This window comes from Danio rerio, chromosome 14 (genome assembly GCF_049306965.1).
Source record: "Danio rerio strain Tuebingen ecotype United States chromosome 14, GRCz12tu, whole genome shotgun sequence".
NCBI classification, from domain to species: domain Eukaryota; kingdom Metazoa; phylum Chordata; class Actinopteri; order Cypriniformes; family Danionidae; genus Danio; species Danio rerio.
Window position 1 is genome coordinate 24,689,505 of NC_133189.1, and position 14,114 is coordinate 24,703,618.

The 14,114-nt window shown below is 33.2% G+C and overlaps 1 protein-coding gene across 1 annotated transcript in view; it reads left to right on the top strand.

Annotated features, from left to right (window-relative positions):
- Positions 1-14,114, top strand: part of aff2 (AF4/FMR2 family, member 2) — a 408,814-nt gene that overhangs the window by 101,634 nt on the left and 293,066 nt on the right. Inside the window, exon 2 of the mRNA XM_002664383.7 lies at positions 8,182-8,302. Within this exon, the coding sequence (XP_002664429.3) occupies positions 8,182-8,302 (121 nt within the window). The remainder of the gene's footprint in view (positions 1-8,181; positions 8,303-14,114) is intronic.

Below are 14,114 nucleotides of genomic sequence, written 5' to 3' on the forward strand. Positions count from 1 at the left end.
ATTAATAAAGGGACTAACCCGACGAGAAAATGAATGAATGAATAAATAAAATATAATATATTGCAACATATAATATAAAATAAATGTAAACTATTATTTGCAGTAATATTACAAAAGAAAGAAATCGAAAAAAAATAAATGCGTTTTTTTTTTTTTTTTTTTTTTTATGAAGTGATTATCACAAGTGGACAGAAAGAAATTTAGCATTTTTTTTAGTTCTATGAACGTCTTTACTTGCCTATAGCTCAATAACTCCAGGCTTCATGGCAGGAGGACACACACACACACACACACACATATACACACACACACGCCTGTCCAAGTCATCGTCTTCACGCAGTTAACTGCTCTTCCACTGCAGCAATCATAACAGGGATTTATTTGCACCTCAGCGTTCTTCTTTTAGTTTCTTAATCATCTCTACAGAGCTCTGGCTGTCCAGCGCTGGTGCTCTGCATTTGGAGGGTAATGCAGTGTCAAGAGACCTGAGCGCCTGCAAGGCTCTGCCACTGACAGCTGTAAATTTGATTTATCGTCCTGTCAGGTGGCGATGTCAGGTGTGCCCAGCGCTCTGACATAAAGATAACTGACATCTTGCTGTCATTAAGGCCTGCGAAGCACCGTCAATCTCTCGTCGCTGTATTTATTCCCACTTTTCTTTGTCACTTATTTCTTCCGCAACCCCTTAGAAGAAGCACCTGTCACCTCCAGACCAGGCCTCGTTTTTCTCCAACCTTTTCATCTCCCGCCTTCTGGAATAATTCGGTGATGGATTAAACGCTGTGGCTGGAGTCGCAGGATGGCGAAGGCCGATTGAAGACGGACCGATTCCAGGTTTCTGGCTTGCTGGGCTATTCATCAACTCCAAAAATAAAAGCTGGAAGAGACTTTGTTGCTCTGGGAAAAGCGATGAAACATGCGTTTGAGGTATCTTGGGTTTTAGTGATGCTGATGTTGAAAGCATTGATTCTATCAGCCAAAAAAGGGCAAAGTAATAGCCGTTTGGAAGAACACTCCAATTTATTTTGGAAACAGGCTCATTTTACAAGTCACCTAGTGTGAAATAGTTGAGTTTTACCATTTTTTGTCCATTCAGCTAATCTCAGGATCTGGCGGGAGCACTATTAGCTTAGCTTAGCATAAAATGTTGAAATATACATTTGAAGTATCTTAGGTTTTAGCAAAATTGATGTTAGATGAAAGCACTGATTCTATCAGCTAAAAAATGGCAAAATAATAATAATTTAAAGGAACATTCCAAATGTATTAATTTTTTTTATTAAAAATAATAAATTTATTTATTTATTTTTTTTGTGTGGAAACGGACTCATTTTGCAAGTCACCTATTAAAGTGTTGAGTTTTATCATTTTTTTAATCCTTTCAGCCGATATCAATGTCTGGCAGGAGCTCTATTAATTTAGCTTAGCATAAATCATTGAATCGGATTAGACCATTAGCATCTCACAAAGAAAAACTAAATAGAGTTTAGATACATTTTCTATTTTCAAACTTTGACTCTTCTATAGGGTAGCACAGTGGTGCAGTGCGTACCCCAATCGCCTCACAGCAAGAAGGTCGCTGGTGCAAGTCCCAGCTGGGTCATTTCTGTGTGGAGTTTCCCCCGGGTGCTCTGGTTTCCCCCACTAGTCCAAAAACATGTGGTACAGGTGAATTGGGTAAGCTAAATTGTCCGTAGTGTATGAGTGTGAATGAGTGTGTATAGATGTTTCCCAGTGATGGGTTGCAGCTGGAAGGGCACTCTTCTGTAGTTACAAAGTGTACCAAGACAAATAATGCTATTTTTTTTAGGTTCTGGAGTAATTCTGGAGTAATAAACAAGGAACTTTGCTGTAGCAGACACAATGATATTACATATTTTGCCGATTCATTTAGTTTAAGCAGAGATGCACAAACTAGGACCCTTTGTATCCTTTGATTTGGCCCGCCAGATAGAAAAATAATTGGGAAGAGTTGTGAAATGCCTTTAACAGAGATTCTCATTTCTATTTTAATGTAACCTTTTGTCTGTTTTATTTTTCAGCTACAAAAAAAAGAATAATAATTTATTTATTTTTTTAAAATAACAAATTAAATGTTTCAATTCAATGTTGTAAATGAAAATGATAAAAAAATGTACATAGTGTCACTTAACGAATAGGGGACAAAGCAGAAGACATCAGCATGCAAATCAATGTTTAAAAAATAATTTACATTTTCGAAAATTTAGAATGCATTAGTAAATAAGTTTGAAGTTATCTCATCTTTTTATTTTTAGTTATTATGTTATAAATTGGTAAATTACTTGATTACTTAATTATTTGAATTTTGGCCCTTTATAAGAAAAAGTTTGGGTACCCCTGGTTTAAAGGATAGGTCACAAGTTAAAAAAGCTGATATTTTAAAGCCTTGAGGTACACAATATGTTAACTTTAAATTATGAAGTTGTTACAGTTATCTTTTTACTCAAGCACTGTAATCAGTGGGGGATGGAGTATACAAATCAAACATTTAAGTAAAAGTACATCTTTATGAAATATGATTTTAGTTAAAATACTGTATAGATAGTAAGTACTTTTTTTCATTTTTAATTGAGTCAGTGAAACTATTAAAACGTGTCACACAGTAACTATTACACTGTTTTTTTTACTTGTTTTTGTCTGGTTTCTAGTTCAAGTCTTGTTTCTTTTTTTAAGAAGCATTTTCTAGCCAAATTTCTTCTTTTCAGAAATGATATGCCAATATTAAGTAGGTTTTTCCTTAAAACAAGCAAAGTAATCTGGTAATGGGGTAAAATAAATAATTTTTTTTTCTTTTGAAACAAAAATAATTTTCTTACTCCATTGGCAGATTAATTTGCTTGTTTTAAGGAAAAACACTTCTTTTTGGCATATTATTTCTTAAAACAAGACAATATTATTTTTTCTTGTCTAGAAAATACTTATTTATTTAAGAATTTTTAAATATTTGGACTAGAAGCAAGACAAAAAATCTAGGTAAGAAAAGCATTTTTTTTGCAGTGTACTGAGTATTATTAATACCAAAGCCCCTTTAATAATACCAAAGCCCCTTTATGGCTCTTTGCCGATAAAACTATGCAATTATTATAAGAATCAATTACCTTTGCTGCACAATAACATCTTCTAAATAATGCTTCTTCTGATGGTTTTCTGAAATAATTTTGTACTTTTTCTTTTCCCAAAACAACAGTGATCTCTTTGTTTACACATTTGTGGGTGCTCCAGTAAAGTTGCTGTCATGTGATTTGTCTTTGAATGGTGGAGGTGGGAATTTATTCAAAATAACTAAGTACAGTAGTTTGTGTTCTTTTTAAACAGATTACAAAATTAGAGAACATTTGTTTTAAGTGTAGTTGGTTTATTTAAAAGTATGTTTTAAGTAGATAAATTTCTTATTTCTGTGAGGCAAATATTCGATGAGATTTCAGCATGTTTGCCAACCCCAGAGGGTTCATTACAATGAAGCTGCAGGAACTATTCTTTTATAACACCTCAACCTTGGATTGCTGCTTTTGGCTCATTTTGAATCAATCTGTAATTTTAGTGAATCATTAACTGGAGATTTACTCTTATAATGTAATTTGAATTGGTGAGCTACTGAGATGATATCACCTTATTAACTTAAGTATTAAGCTATTGTTTCCATATAAACCAACAAAACAGTTTAATTAAAACCATGATGTATGCTTACTCAGTCTATACAGTATGCAACGCAAAAAACAACTATGGTGGACTACTAAATTGTATTTGTGTGCGTGTGCACGTGTGCGCATGCTGTTTAATAACAATGTGAACTTGCACAATACAGTATTTTAAGACGTTCAAAAATGCTAAAGATAAATATTTACATGAAGTTTGTTTTACTCGACTTTGCTTTGTTTTGGTTTCTGAATCTTTTGTTCCTGTTTCTGCAATCCTGACACTCTGCTGTTTCCATAGTTACTGATTATGTTGCACACCTTTGTGATTTAATTGTGATGTGGATACTGATTATGTTTCTAGTTTTGATCTAGAAAAGGAATTGCCCTCAAATTGCTTATTTTTTTGTCTTGCAATGACAATAAATCTATGTGCTCTGTTCAGTTTTTCTTGTTTTTAAGTTTGTTTGTTTGTTTTTTTATCATCTGTAAACTCTTAACTGCCTGCGTGTAATAGTTTCTGAGTTACTGAGAATAGTTATAGTTACTCAGGATGTTACTGTGTGTTAGTTAAAGTTAGGCTGCACAAGCTATCAACACTTAAAAATGTACACTAGATATCGCTTACGGACCCTGATCATGTGTCAATAGTGTCGCCACATTTGTTCTGTGCTCCCAGGAGAAATGTCATTCAAACGCACTAGTCAAGACTAGATCCAATCTGAATATGCTGGACTTCAGCCCTGCATTCAGGTATAGTAACGAGCAAACAAAGAAAACAAATCATAAATGCATTACACTTTATGGTTAAGGTTACGTTTTTTTACGTTTTTGTATGTTACAAATTTTTGGGCTATACAAGCATTGATGAAAAGTCTCTTAATCTATTGATCATAAGGCAAAGTGGCACCAACTTGCACTAAATTCTAGGCTTATGCTAGTTTTGTTGAATAATATCAGCAAATGATGTAAATGAAATAAGAACAAGATGCTACGGTGCCAGAAATTTGTATTATTGTTAGCTAAGTGAACAAGTCATTCATAACAGGGATTCATTCATAATTTAATCACTCTCTCCGTTAGTATGAGAAGCAAAAGCGGGATAGGCGTTGTATTTCAGGACATGTATTGGAACAAATTTAACAGTGAGGTAAGAAAATACATTTCCATGCACACAAACACAAGCTCTTTATATACATATATATATATATATATATATATATATATATATATATATATATATATATATATATATACATATACATATATGTATATATGTGTATAATATATATATATATATATATATATATATATATATATATATATATATATATATATATATATATATATATATATATATATATATATACACACATATATACATATATGTATGTATGTATGTATATATATATATATATATATATATATATATATATATATATATATATATATATATATATATATATATATATATATATATATATATATATATATATATATATATATGTATATGTATATATATATATATATATGTATATGTATGTATGTGTGGATACATATCTCTGGCTCTAGATGGCTAGTCCTCCACTGCACCTTGCTCTTACATTAATTTCAAAGGAGCGCTACCCTGTACTAAAATGGCTGCTCTATTGACACATTCTTTCCAATAGACAACAATAGCATAGGCGACATCTATAGTATATATGCTATAATATCTATGCTATCACAAAAAAATAATAATAATTTATATTTTATTTATGACATTAGCCATTATCAAATTGCAAAATTTGCTATTTTCAAAACCTTATAGGTGGAATTATAGTAACGCATTTGTGCTGTGTTTTCAAAGTAAAGTGTGGCGCTATGATCATTTACATGCAAGAAGCTTATGATCATCGCTCAGGTGAAAATGTTGTTCTATGCTAACTCATCTTTCATCCAGATTGTAGTTGTATTTCTGCAAAGTACGTTTAAAGGTGTTTCATCTGGAAAACACCTGCTTTGTACATTGACCTGATGGACTGTTTTACATACATTACACACATCAGAAACATCTTAAAGACATTTTCTAAATGTCTTTTTAACTATCTACATAAAACATCAATGTATTGCAGATGAAAAAAAAAAATGCTCTGAATGTATGTGTTCCAGATGTAAACATAGACATCAAATAGAAGTCCTTGTGATGTGTGCTGAAGGTCTAGGTCAATTATAATGAAATGTTCATTTGTAGACACAGCATGCCTCAAACATCTTCCCAATCTTGAGGAGTGAATGGACAAGCTCTAACACATTCTTATGTATGTCACTAAATAATAATGGTGGCTACTGAGTGAAAATTTCTGTCACGTTGTTATTCATCCTTAGGTAGTGATGCTAATGCTACGGCTAGCGGCTGTGTTGTGTGTCTGTTCCTGAGGGAAGTCTTCGTTAACCTGGGGCCATTCTGCATTATGATAATGGAAAGACAGAGTCTGTGGCTCTAATCAGCCACTGTCAGCCTATAACACTGGCCCTGAGGCCAGTCAGTCACAGCTAGCACAGTTAGTACTCTGAATGTTTGTTTCCATTGCTAATCGAGGAAATGTATTAAATGGCAAGTCATTTGCAGAATTTAAATGACTCTGTTAGAGATCTGGGAGACATTTTTGTGTGTACAAACTTACAGATAAACAAGTTAAAATTAAAACAAAATTAAATCAATTAATTCATAAATTTTGGCCAACCAGTCACATCTATCATTGCATGTAGTACTCGTTTGTTGTCGTTGTTAATAGATGCAGTTTGTTAAATGGCAAGTTGTTTAAGGATATTAAGTAATAATAATCCCAGTGAGACAATATATTTGCACTAGCATGCCTGTGAATGTATGTTTCATGAAATTAAATAAATAAATATTGGCCAACGAGTGGCAACTGACATGTTTTCCTTCATTGTTTTTAAGATGAACTCTGTTTAATGGCTATTTGCAGACAAAAAAAAAAAAAAAATACTCGTACAAGGCCTCATACATAAATGTAAAGAAATTGTTCATTTAAAGTGAAAATAGATGATAGCCAGCCCCCCTAGTGCTTTACTGGTCATGGTCGTGTTCTAGCAAGAACCAGCAAAAAGGGTTTGGAGATGTTAGCCAACCAGTCACAGCTACTGTAGCATCACACACTCTCATCTTAGCATGCCACCTGTTTATTTCCATCACTAATAGAGGAAGTTTGATGATGGATAGACATTTACTGACATTAATCTTAGGTATTAACCTATATGTGTACAAACAAACTAATACATTTTTGTTTTAAGATAAATGTTGCCCGACCATTCACAGCTAGGATCGCACATTTTCACCTTAGCATGTCATGTTTATTTCCATCACTAATAAATCAAGGTTTGTAAAAAAGGGAAGAAACTCGCTAACATTAAATAACTCAATCAAGGCTTTGGAGATATGTCTACACCCATATGCAAAGGTTTTTAATTATAAATAAATAAATGTTGGCCAACCAGTCATTGCTAGCATCACTCTCTCATGCTAGCATGCCATATGTTTATTTTCATCACTAATAGTTGAAGTTTCGTTATGGAAAGACATTGAATAACTCAGTCATGGCTCCGGAGGTATTAATCTAAATGTGTACAAACATACAATACATTTTTGTTTTTAAGATAAAAGTTGGCCAACCAGTCACAGCCAGCATCACATGCTCTCATATTAACATGCCACGTTTATTTCCATCATTAAGTGAGGTTTGTAAGATGGGAAGAAGCTCGCTGACATTAAATAAATCAATCAAGGTTTTGGAGATATGTGTACACCCATTCACACATACATTTTTAAATATAAATAGATAAATGTTGGCCAACCAGTCTCAGCCAGCATTGCGCAATCTCATCTTAGCACTCCACATGTTTGTTTCCCACGATGAATTTGCATATTTGTTTTACGTTGCTACTAGAAGTTTGTTAAACAGTAACTCGTTTGTGGTCATTAAATAACTCGGACAAGTCCTTGGAGAAGACGAAGAGCCGCAAAGATAAAGCCATCATTTTAATGAACATAAAGAAATATACAAGCCTGACAGAGTCCTTCAGAGGACGATGCTTGCTTTTTCATTTGTGAAATCATTTACTCCACACGCCGAATTTGGGATTGTCAACTACCGCAGTATGACATCTGCCTTTGTTTAAAACAAGCCTGAATTTCCTGTAACAATCCCCCACGCTGATTGCCATATGAGGTCCTTCAAATCTAAATTAACGCTCCCCGAGGCTCCAGCCCTTCTTACAACATTTCAAACAGAGCTGCCTCTTCCTGGCAGCCTCCTGTCTGTTCCTGCAAAGCATCTGCGCACCAATCCAGTTACTTTATCTCCTCCGCCACGCTCTCCTCATCTGCTTAGTGTCAGCTCGGGCCTATTAGACAGATAAGGGCTTCCCTTGAATCTCTTACAGGCAGGGTTTTTTGCCGTCGATTTCTCGCATGCCAGCTTGAATCACGCTCTTCTTTCTCTCTCTCTCTCGTTTCCTGCAGTCATTACGAGCAGGACCGCTCGGCGCTCAAGAAGAAGGAGTGGGAGCGAAGGACGCAGGAAGTGCAGCAGGATGAAGACTTGTTTTCTACCGGATTTAATCTGTTTGGTGAGCCATACAAGGTAAGGGCTTTGCCAATAGGGCCCAATCAGAGTGGCTACTCACATGCACATACACTCATCATCTTACACGGGGCATTGCTCCAGCTAAAGGATGCTGAGTTGCTCTCTTTACATCCAATATTTACTCAGCCCTTGCCCCCCTTTAGGTTCAGACAGAATTGGTTTGAAGGAATGCTTACGATCAGGGTTATGTAACTTTTTTTCCTCCTTTAGATGTCTCTGTAAAATATTCCTTTTAGGATTAAAGTGGGGATATAAAAGGTATAGCATGTTTTGAAGTCAATGTGAAATGACATTTCTGACCTATTTTACTTTAATTTGAGCAAACTTATGTTGTCAGCAAGTGATTGACAGGAATATGCAATATAAACAGGGATAGAAAATGCTACAGTATTGTTTTTTATTCTTGATGTGGTTTGCTTTCACACGTAAACATATCTAAATGGGTTAAAGTTGTTAACACAAGTCTCTTCACTCCACCAATAGCCCCTGAGCGCACTGGCGCTATTGTCCTGTGGCTGCACACTGGTGGTGGTGTGAAGAGACCCCCCCCCCCCCATGATTGTCAAGTGCTTTGGGTTTTTAGCCATACACAATAAATGCGCTATATAAATCCACATTACTTTACATTACATTTCATTACATGTCATGTGGCAGTAAAATTCCAAATTCTATTTATTTTTGGAGATCCCACTCAAACATATTTCATTCTTTTTTATTATTTCTTATTTAATTGATATTAGTCAATGAGATGGCATTATAAAATAAAAAAAAATACAGTCTTTGATTTTGAATAGTGACGATGCGCTCACCCACATAGACATTGTTACCAAAGAGAATCAGTAGGAAGTTAGATTTTCTCATTGCCTAAATTCAAGAGCTCACCCTTAGCTGATGATTGATAATGAAGCATATTTGACATGATGTCCAGGGAGAGAACCCCGAGCTCAAAAGATCATCAAGCCTGGGGCTCCCTATCGATAGAAAAGTGAAAGGGGAGTTTGAGCTGATGCAGATCTTAAGAACTCCCCTGCTTTTAAATGGCAAATTATGGGTTACAATGGAAATATACTGCTGACTAGAGCTCATTTATAGGAGTGGTCCTCAACCACTGGGCAGCACAAGAAATCAATTATTTCCGTTTATTTATCTTTTATTTAAAAAAATGACTGTATTCTCTCGCTTAAATCTTGGTCACTTGATCGCTCAAATTTAATCCACAGGCAGCTTAATGAGTAAGAAACAAACGTCTTTGGGAAGTTTCTTTGCTAAGGGGGAAAGGCTTAGTGAAGGACCCACGAACTGCCAAGAAATGGATGCGTAACCCATTTGTCAACAAATCAGGTGACTCGCTTTTAGGGACAGTTTACATATTGTGTGTTTTCTAGAGTGTCCTGCAATCGCACCGTGAGACATGTGACAAGAGTTGACCAGCTTCAGCTTGTTTGGAATTAACACATTTTGGTAAGACTAATTATCCCAGACAAACACCCAAACACTGCAGTGCTTTGTAATTTTCTCCATAAATAAAACTTGTATCAGAGTTACAGCAGTTTTTATCACGTTAATATGTTGATTGGTTCGTGGTGATAAAAAGGTTGAGGACCACTGGTCTATGTCTAGGCCGCCGTGCCACCCTGTCTTGAAAAAAGGAGGAGTAGGGGTGGAAGGGCGGATTCTTCAAAAATACTGAGGTAAAAAAATTCAGCTTATTTATGATAAGTTAGAAGTTGACTGATTGCCGAATCGTGTATTAGCTAATGTTGAATCAGCCGGTTTCAATCATATAAGCATGTGCTCCTTTCAAACTTACTTTAAACATAAACCACGCTTTATGGTCCAGGGTTGTAAAAATGTCCATGAAAATCTTTCTAAATAACCTTAACAAACATCATTTATTATTGTATTATTTAACTAATTTAAATGGTGGAACTTCCAACAACAATCTCAAACAGAGGATACTGAGGTAAAAAAAAAATCTGGTTATTTATGGCGAGTTAGGAAATGACTGATTGGTGAATCGTGTATTAGCTTATGCTGGACCAGTTGTGTTCAATCATGAACATGCGCTTCTCTCAAAATTAGTTTAAACATACAGTACACCACACTTCATTTTCCAGGGTTGTAAAAAAGTTCATGAAAATCTAAATAACCTTAACAAACATTATTTATCATTGTATAATTTAAATAATTGAAACCATAGGGCCACATCTCTGCACAGTTTTGTTCTAACCCTAATCAAACACAGCGGACCCAAATAATCAATGTGTTCAAGGCTACTAGAGACTATTAAGCAGGTGTGAGCTGGAAGTGGTTGAAGCTAAACTACGCAGAGCTACGACCATCCAGGATAAAACCGTGTAACTCTAACCAACACTGAAAAAAAAAATCTGTAAAATTAAAAAATATATTTTAACACTTGTGGTTGTCAGTATTTTATTGTTAAAATATGGTACAAACTGTAAAATAAATATTTATTATTTTTGGTAAACTACTGTATATAATGATAATACACCAATGTTTTATCAAGATCTACACATCATATCCTTTGTTACAAAGAGAAAAACACAACCATGTTTATGAGAAAATTAAACAATGCTGATATTAAACAACCAACAAAGATACATACTAATACATAGAAGGCCCTTAGTGTCATTCACACTACTAAAAAACACTATCAAGGTAACAGACTTCAAATTTAAGTGGATTAAACAATATTTATCTACATTCAATGTAACATAAAATGCTAATGTACATCACTGATGGACCAAAAAATAAAAAAAGAACAATAATAATGTGCTCAAAAAGCATACAAAGTGAAGTGTCATACAGGGAATTTTTGGAAAGTCAATTTACTGTTATTATCCTTATACATTAAGGACACTTACTATTAACTAATATTACTTGCGTATCTTACTGTTATGGCTTTTTACTGTAGGATTTTTTACAATTTATTTTTTAAATTACTGCCTTTTTTTTTTTTTACAGTAAATGTGTGGAGAATTTACTGGCACGGAATTTGTACCAACAATTTTGGTCTGTTTATAAACTTTGCCATGTGAAAAAGTGAACCACACCATAAAAAGCAACATTGTAGCAATTTAAATCTGTGTTTTCAGAACAAAGCAATCAATCTCCAGCTGTGAAATCATGCTTAATGTTGCCCTTAAGAGTCTTAGAATAATTACAATAGCTGAATAAAAGACCAGTGCACTTTTGTAGATGTCGCCATAAGAGCATCACTTTTATTGTGCCAATAAGTAGTGTTAAGGTCGTCCCTTCCAGCCTCAGGTAGCTTATCTGTTTCCTTAGCTAGCTGTTAGTAAGGTCCGAGACAGACCATCTTAAAGAGACTGAAGCACTGTCATTATGGTGGTCTTGACGTCCTCAGGGGCCAAAGAACAAGATCAATTTTCCCCAGTGCCTCTGCATTCTGTCAGTAGGTGAAGAACTGCCTTTCACCCCGAAGCATCATTTGGACTGGAAAGCCTTTATGAAGATGATCTTACCGTCACTCACCACTTTACTCATGCTTTAATTATTCCATTTGAGTGGTCTCCGAGTTGGTGTCTTGAAAACAGTTGACTGGAGCGGTTTGAGACAGCTTTTGACATTATTTTATGATTTTGCTTTTGATGCAGACATTCATTTTCTTTCTATTTTTCCATGTTTCTTTTATTTTTTTAAAGATGGTCATGAACTCATTCAAGTTAAAATTCCCTTGTTTTTTTTAAACATACACTTTGTCAAAAATATTAGCTCTCCTAAATTATTAGCCACCCCCGTATACCTTTCCCTAATTTCTGTTAAATGTAATGTTTATTAAATAGAATAATTTTTCCAAAAAATTTCTAAACATAATAGTTTTAATAACTAGTTTCTAATTACTGATTTATTTGATCTTTGCCATGATATTTTACAAGATATTTTTCAAGATGTTAGTATTTAGCTTAACATGCAATTTAAAGGCTTAACTAGGTTAATTGGCCAATTAGCCAAGTTAAGGTAATTAGGCAAGTCATTGTGTAACGATGGTTTGTTCTGGATATATGATATATATAATAAACAATATAAACAGATGAAGTCAGAATTATTAGCCCCCCTTTGAATTTTTTTTTCTTTTTTAAATATTTCACAAATTATGTTTCGTGAATAACAAAATATAATATAATATAATATAATATAACAGAACAAGGACATTTTCAAAGCATGTCTAATTATATTTTTTCTTCTGGAAAAGGTCTTATTTGCTTTTATTCGACTAGAATAAAAACAGTTATTAATGTTAATTTACGTTAATTTCCCATTTTAAGGACAAAATTATTAGCCCCTTTAATCTATTTTTTTTAATAATCTACAAAACAAACCATCGTTATACAATAACTTGCCTAATTACCCTAACCTGCCTAGTTAACCTATTTAACCTAGTTAAGCCTTTAAATGTCACTTTAAGCTGAATTGAAGGGCCTTGAAAAATATCTAGCCAAATATTGTTTACTGTCATTATGGCAAAGATAAAATAAATCAGTTATTAGGAATGAGTTATTTAATCTGTTATGTTTAAAAATGTGTTGAAAAAATCTCTCTGTTAAACAGAAAAACAGGGGGTCTAATAATTCAGGGCTTAATTGGGCTAATGATATTGACCTTAAAATAGTAAAAAAATAAATAAATGAATACAACTGCTTTTATTACTATTATAGGAAATTCTATGAAAAATTCCTTGCTTCGTTAAACATCATTTGGAAAATATTTGGGGAAAAAAAAAATCACTGGAAGACTAATAATTTTGACTTTAATAAGAGGTATTAGAGGTCATTATGTTATAAATGCATCATTTAAATGTCGGAACTTTAAATATATATATATATATATATATATATATATATATATATATATATATATATATATATATATATATATATATATATATATATATATATATATATGTGTATATATATATGTGTATATATATATATGTGTGTGTATATATATATATATATATATATATATATATATATATATATATATATATATATATATATATATATATATATATGTATATATATATGTGAGCAACATATATATATATATATATATATATATATATATATATATATATATATATATATATATGAGCAATATCACATGAGTAGTATTGTGTATATATATATATGTGATCAACATATATATATATATATATATATATATATATATATATATATATATATATATATATATATATATATATATATATATATATATATCACATGAGTAGTATTGTGCTATGACTGTATTAACACTGGCGGGAGGCCACTGGCGCTCCACCAGTGCTGATATACAGCCATAGCAAACTGCTACTCGTGTGATATTGTGTTTATACAACAGTTTGATCGTATATAAAAAAGAAAATCAAACATAGAGACTGTAAAACCCTTTTATTATTATTATTATTATTATTATTATTATTATTATTAAGTATTAGGAACTACTTTCTTCCGCCATTCATTTACATCTGCAGCTGATGTCAGAACAGCAGAAGCCTGTTCTGACATCACCAACGTCTCTTTAGAGCTAGTATTTGAATGATTGTCTATAGCGTAATGTGAAGCGCCGCTTCTGGTTTGTGACCCCATTAAGGTGATGACAAAACAGCAAATTTTGCGCACACTTTAAGATTATAAGGATGAACATGACATGAAATGCCATCCGTCTACAGAGATTTCTCACCAGACTGCTATTGTGTTTGTAATAAGGAGGGACAAGGCTGAATCCAGCTTCTTATTCGCAGCTTCTTATTGACTCTATCTGG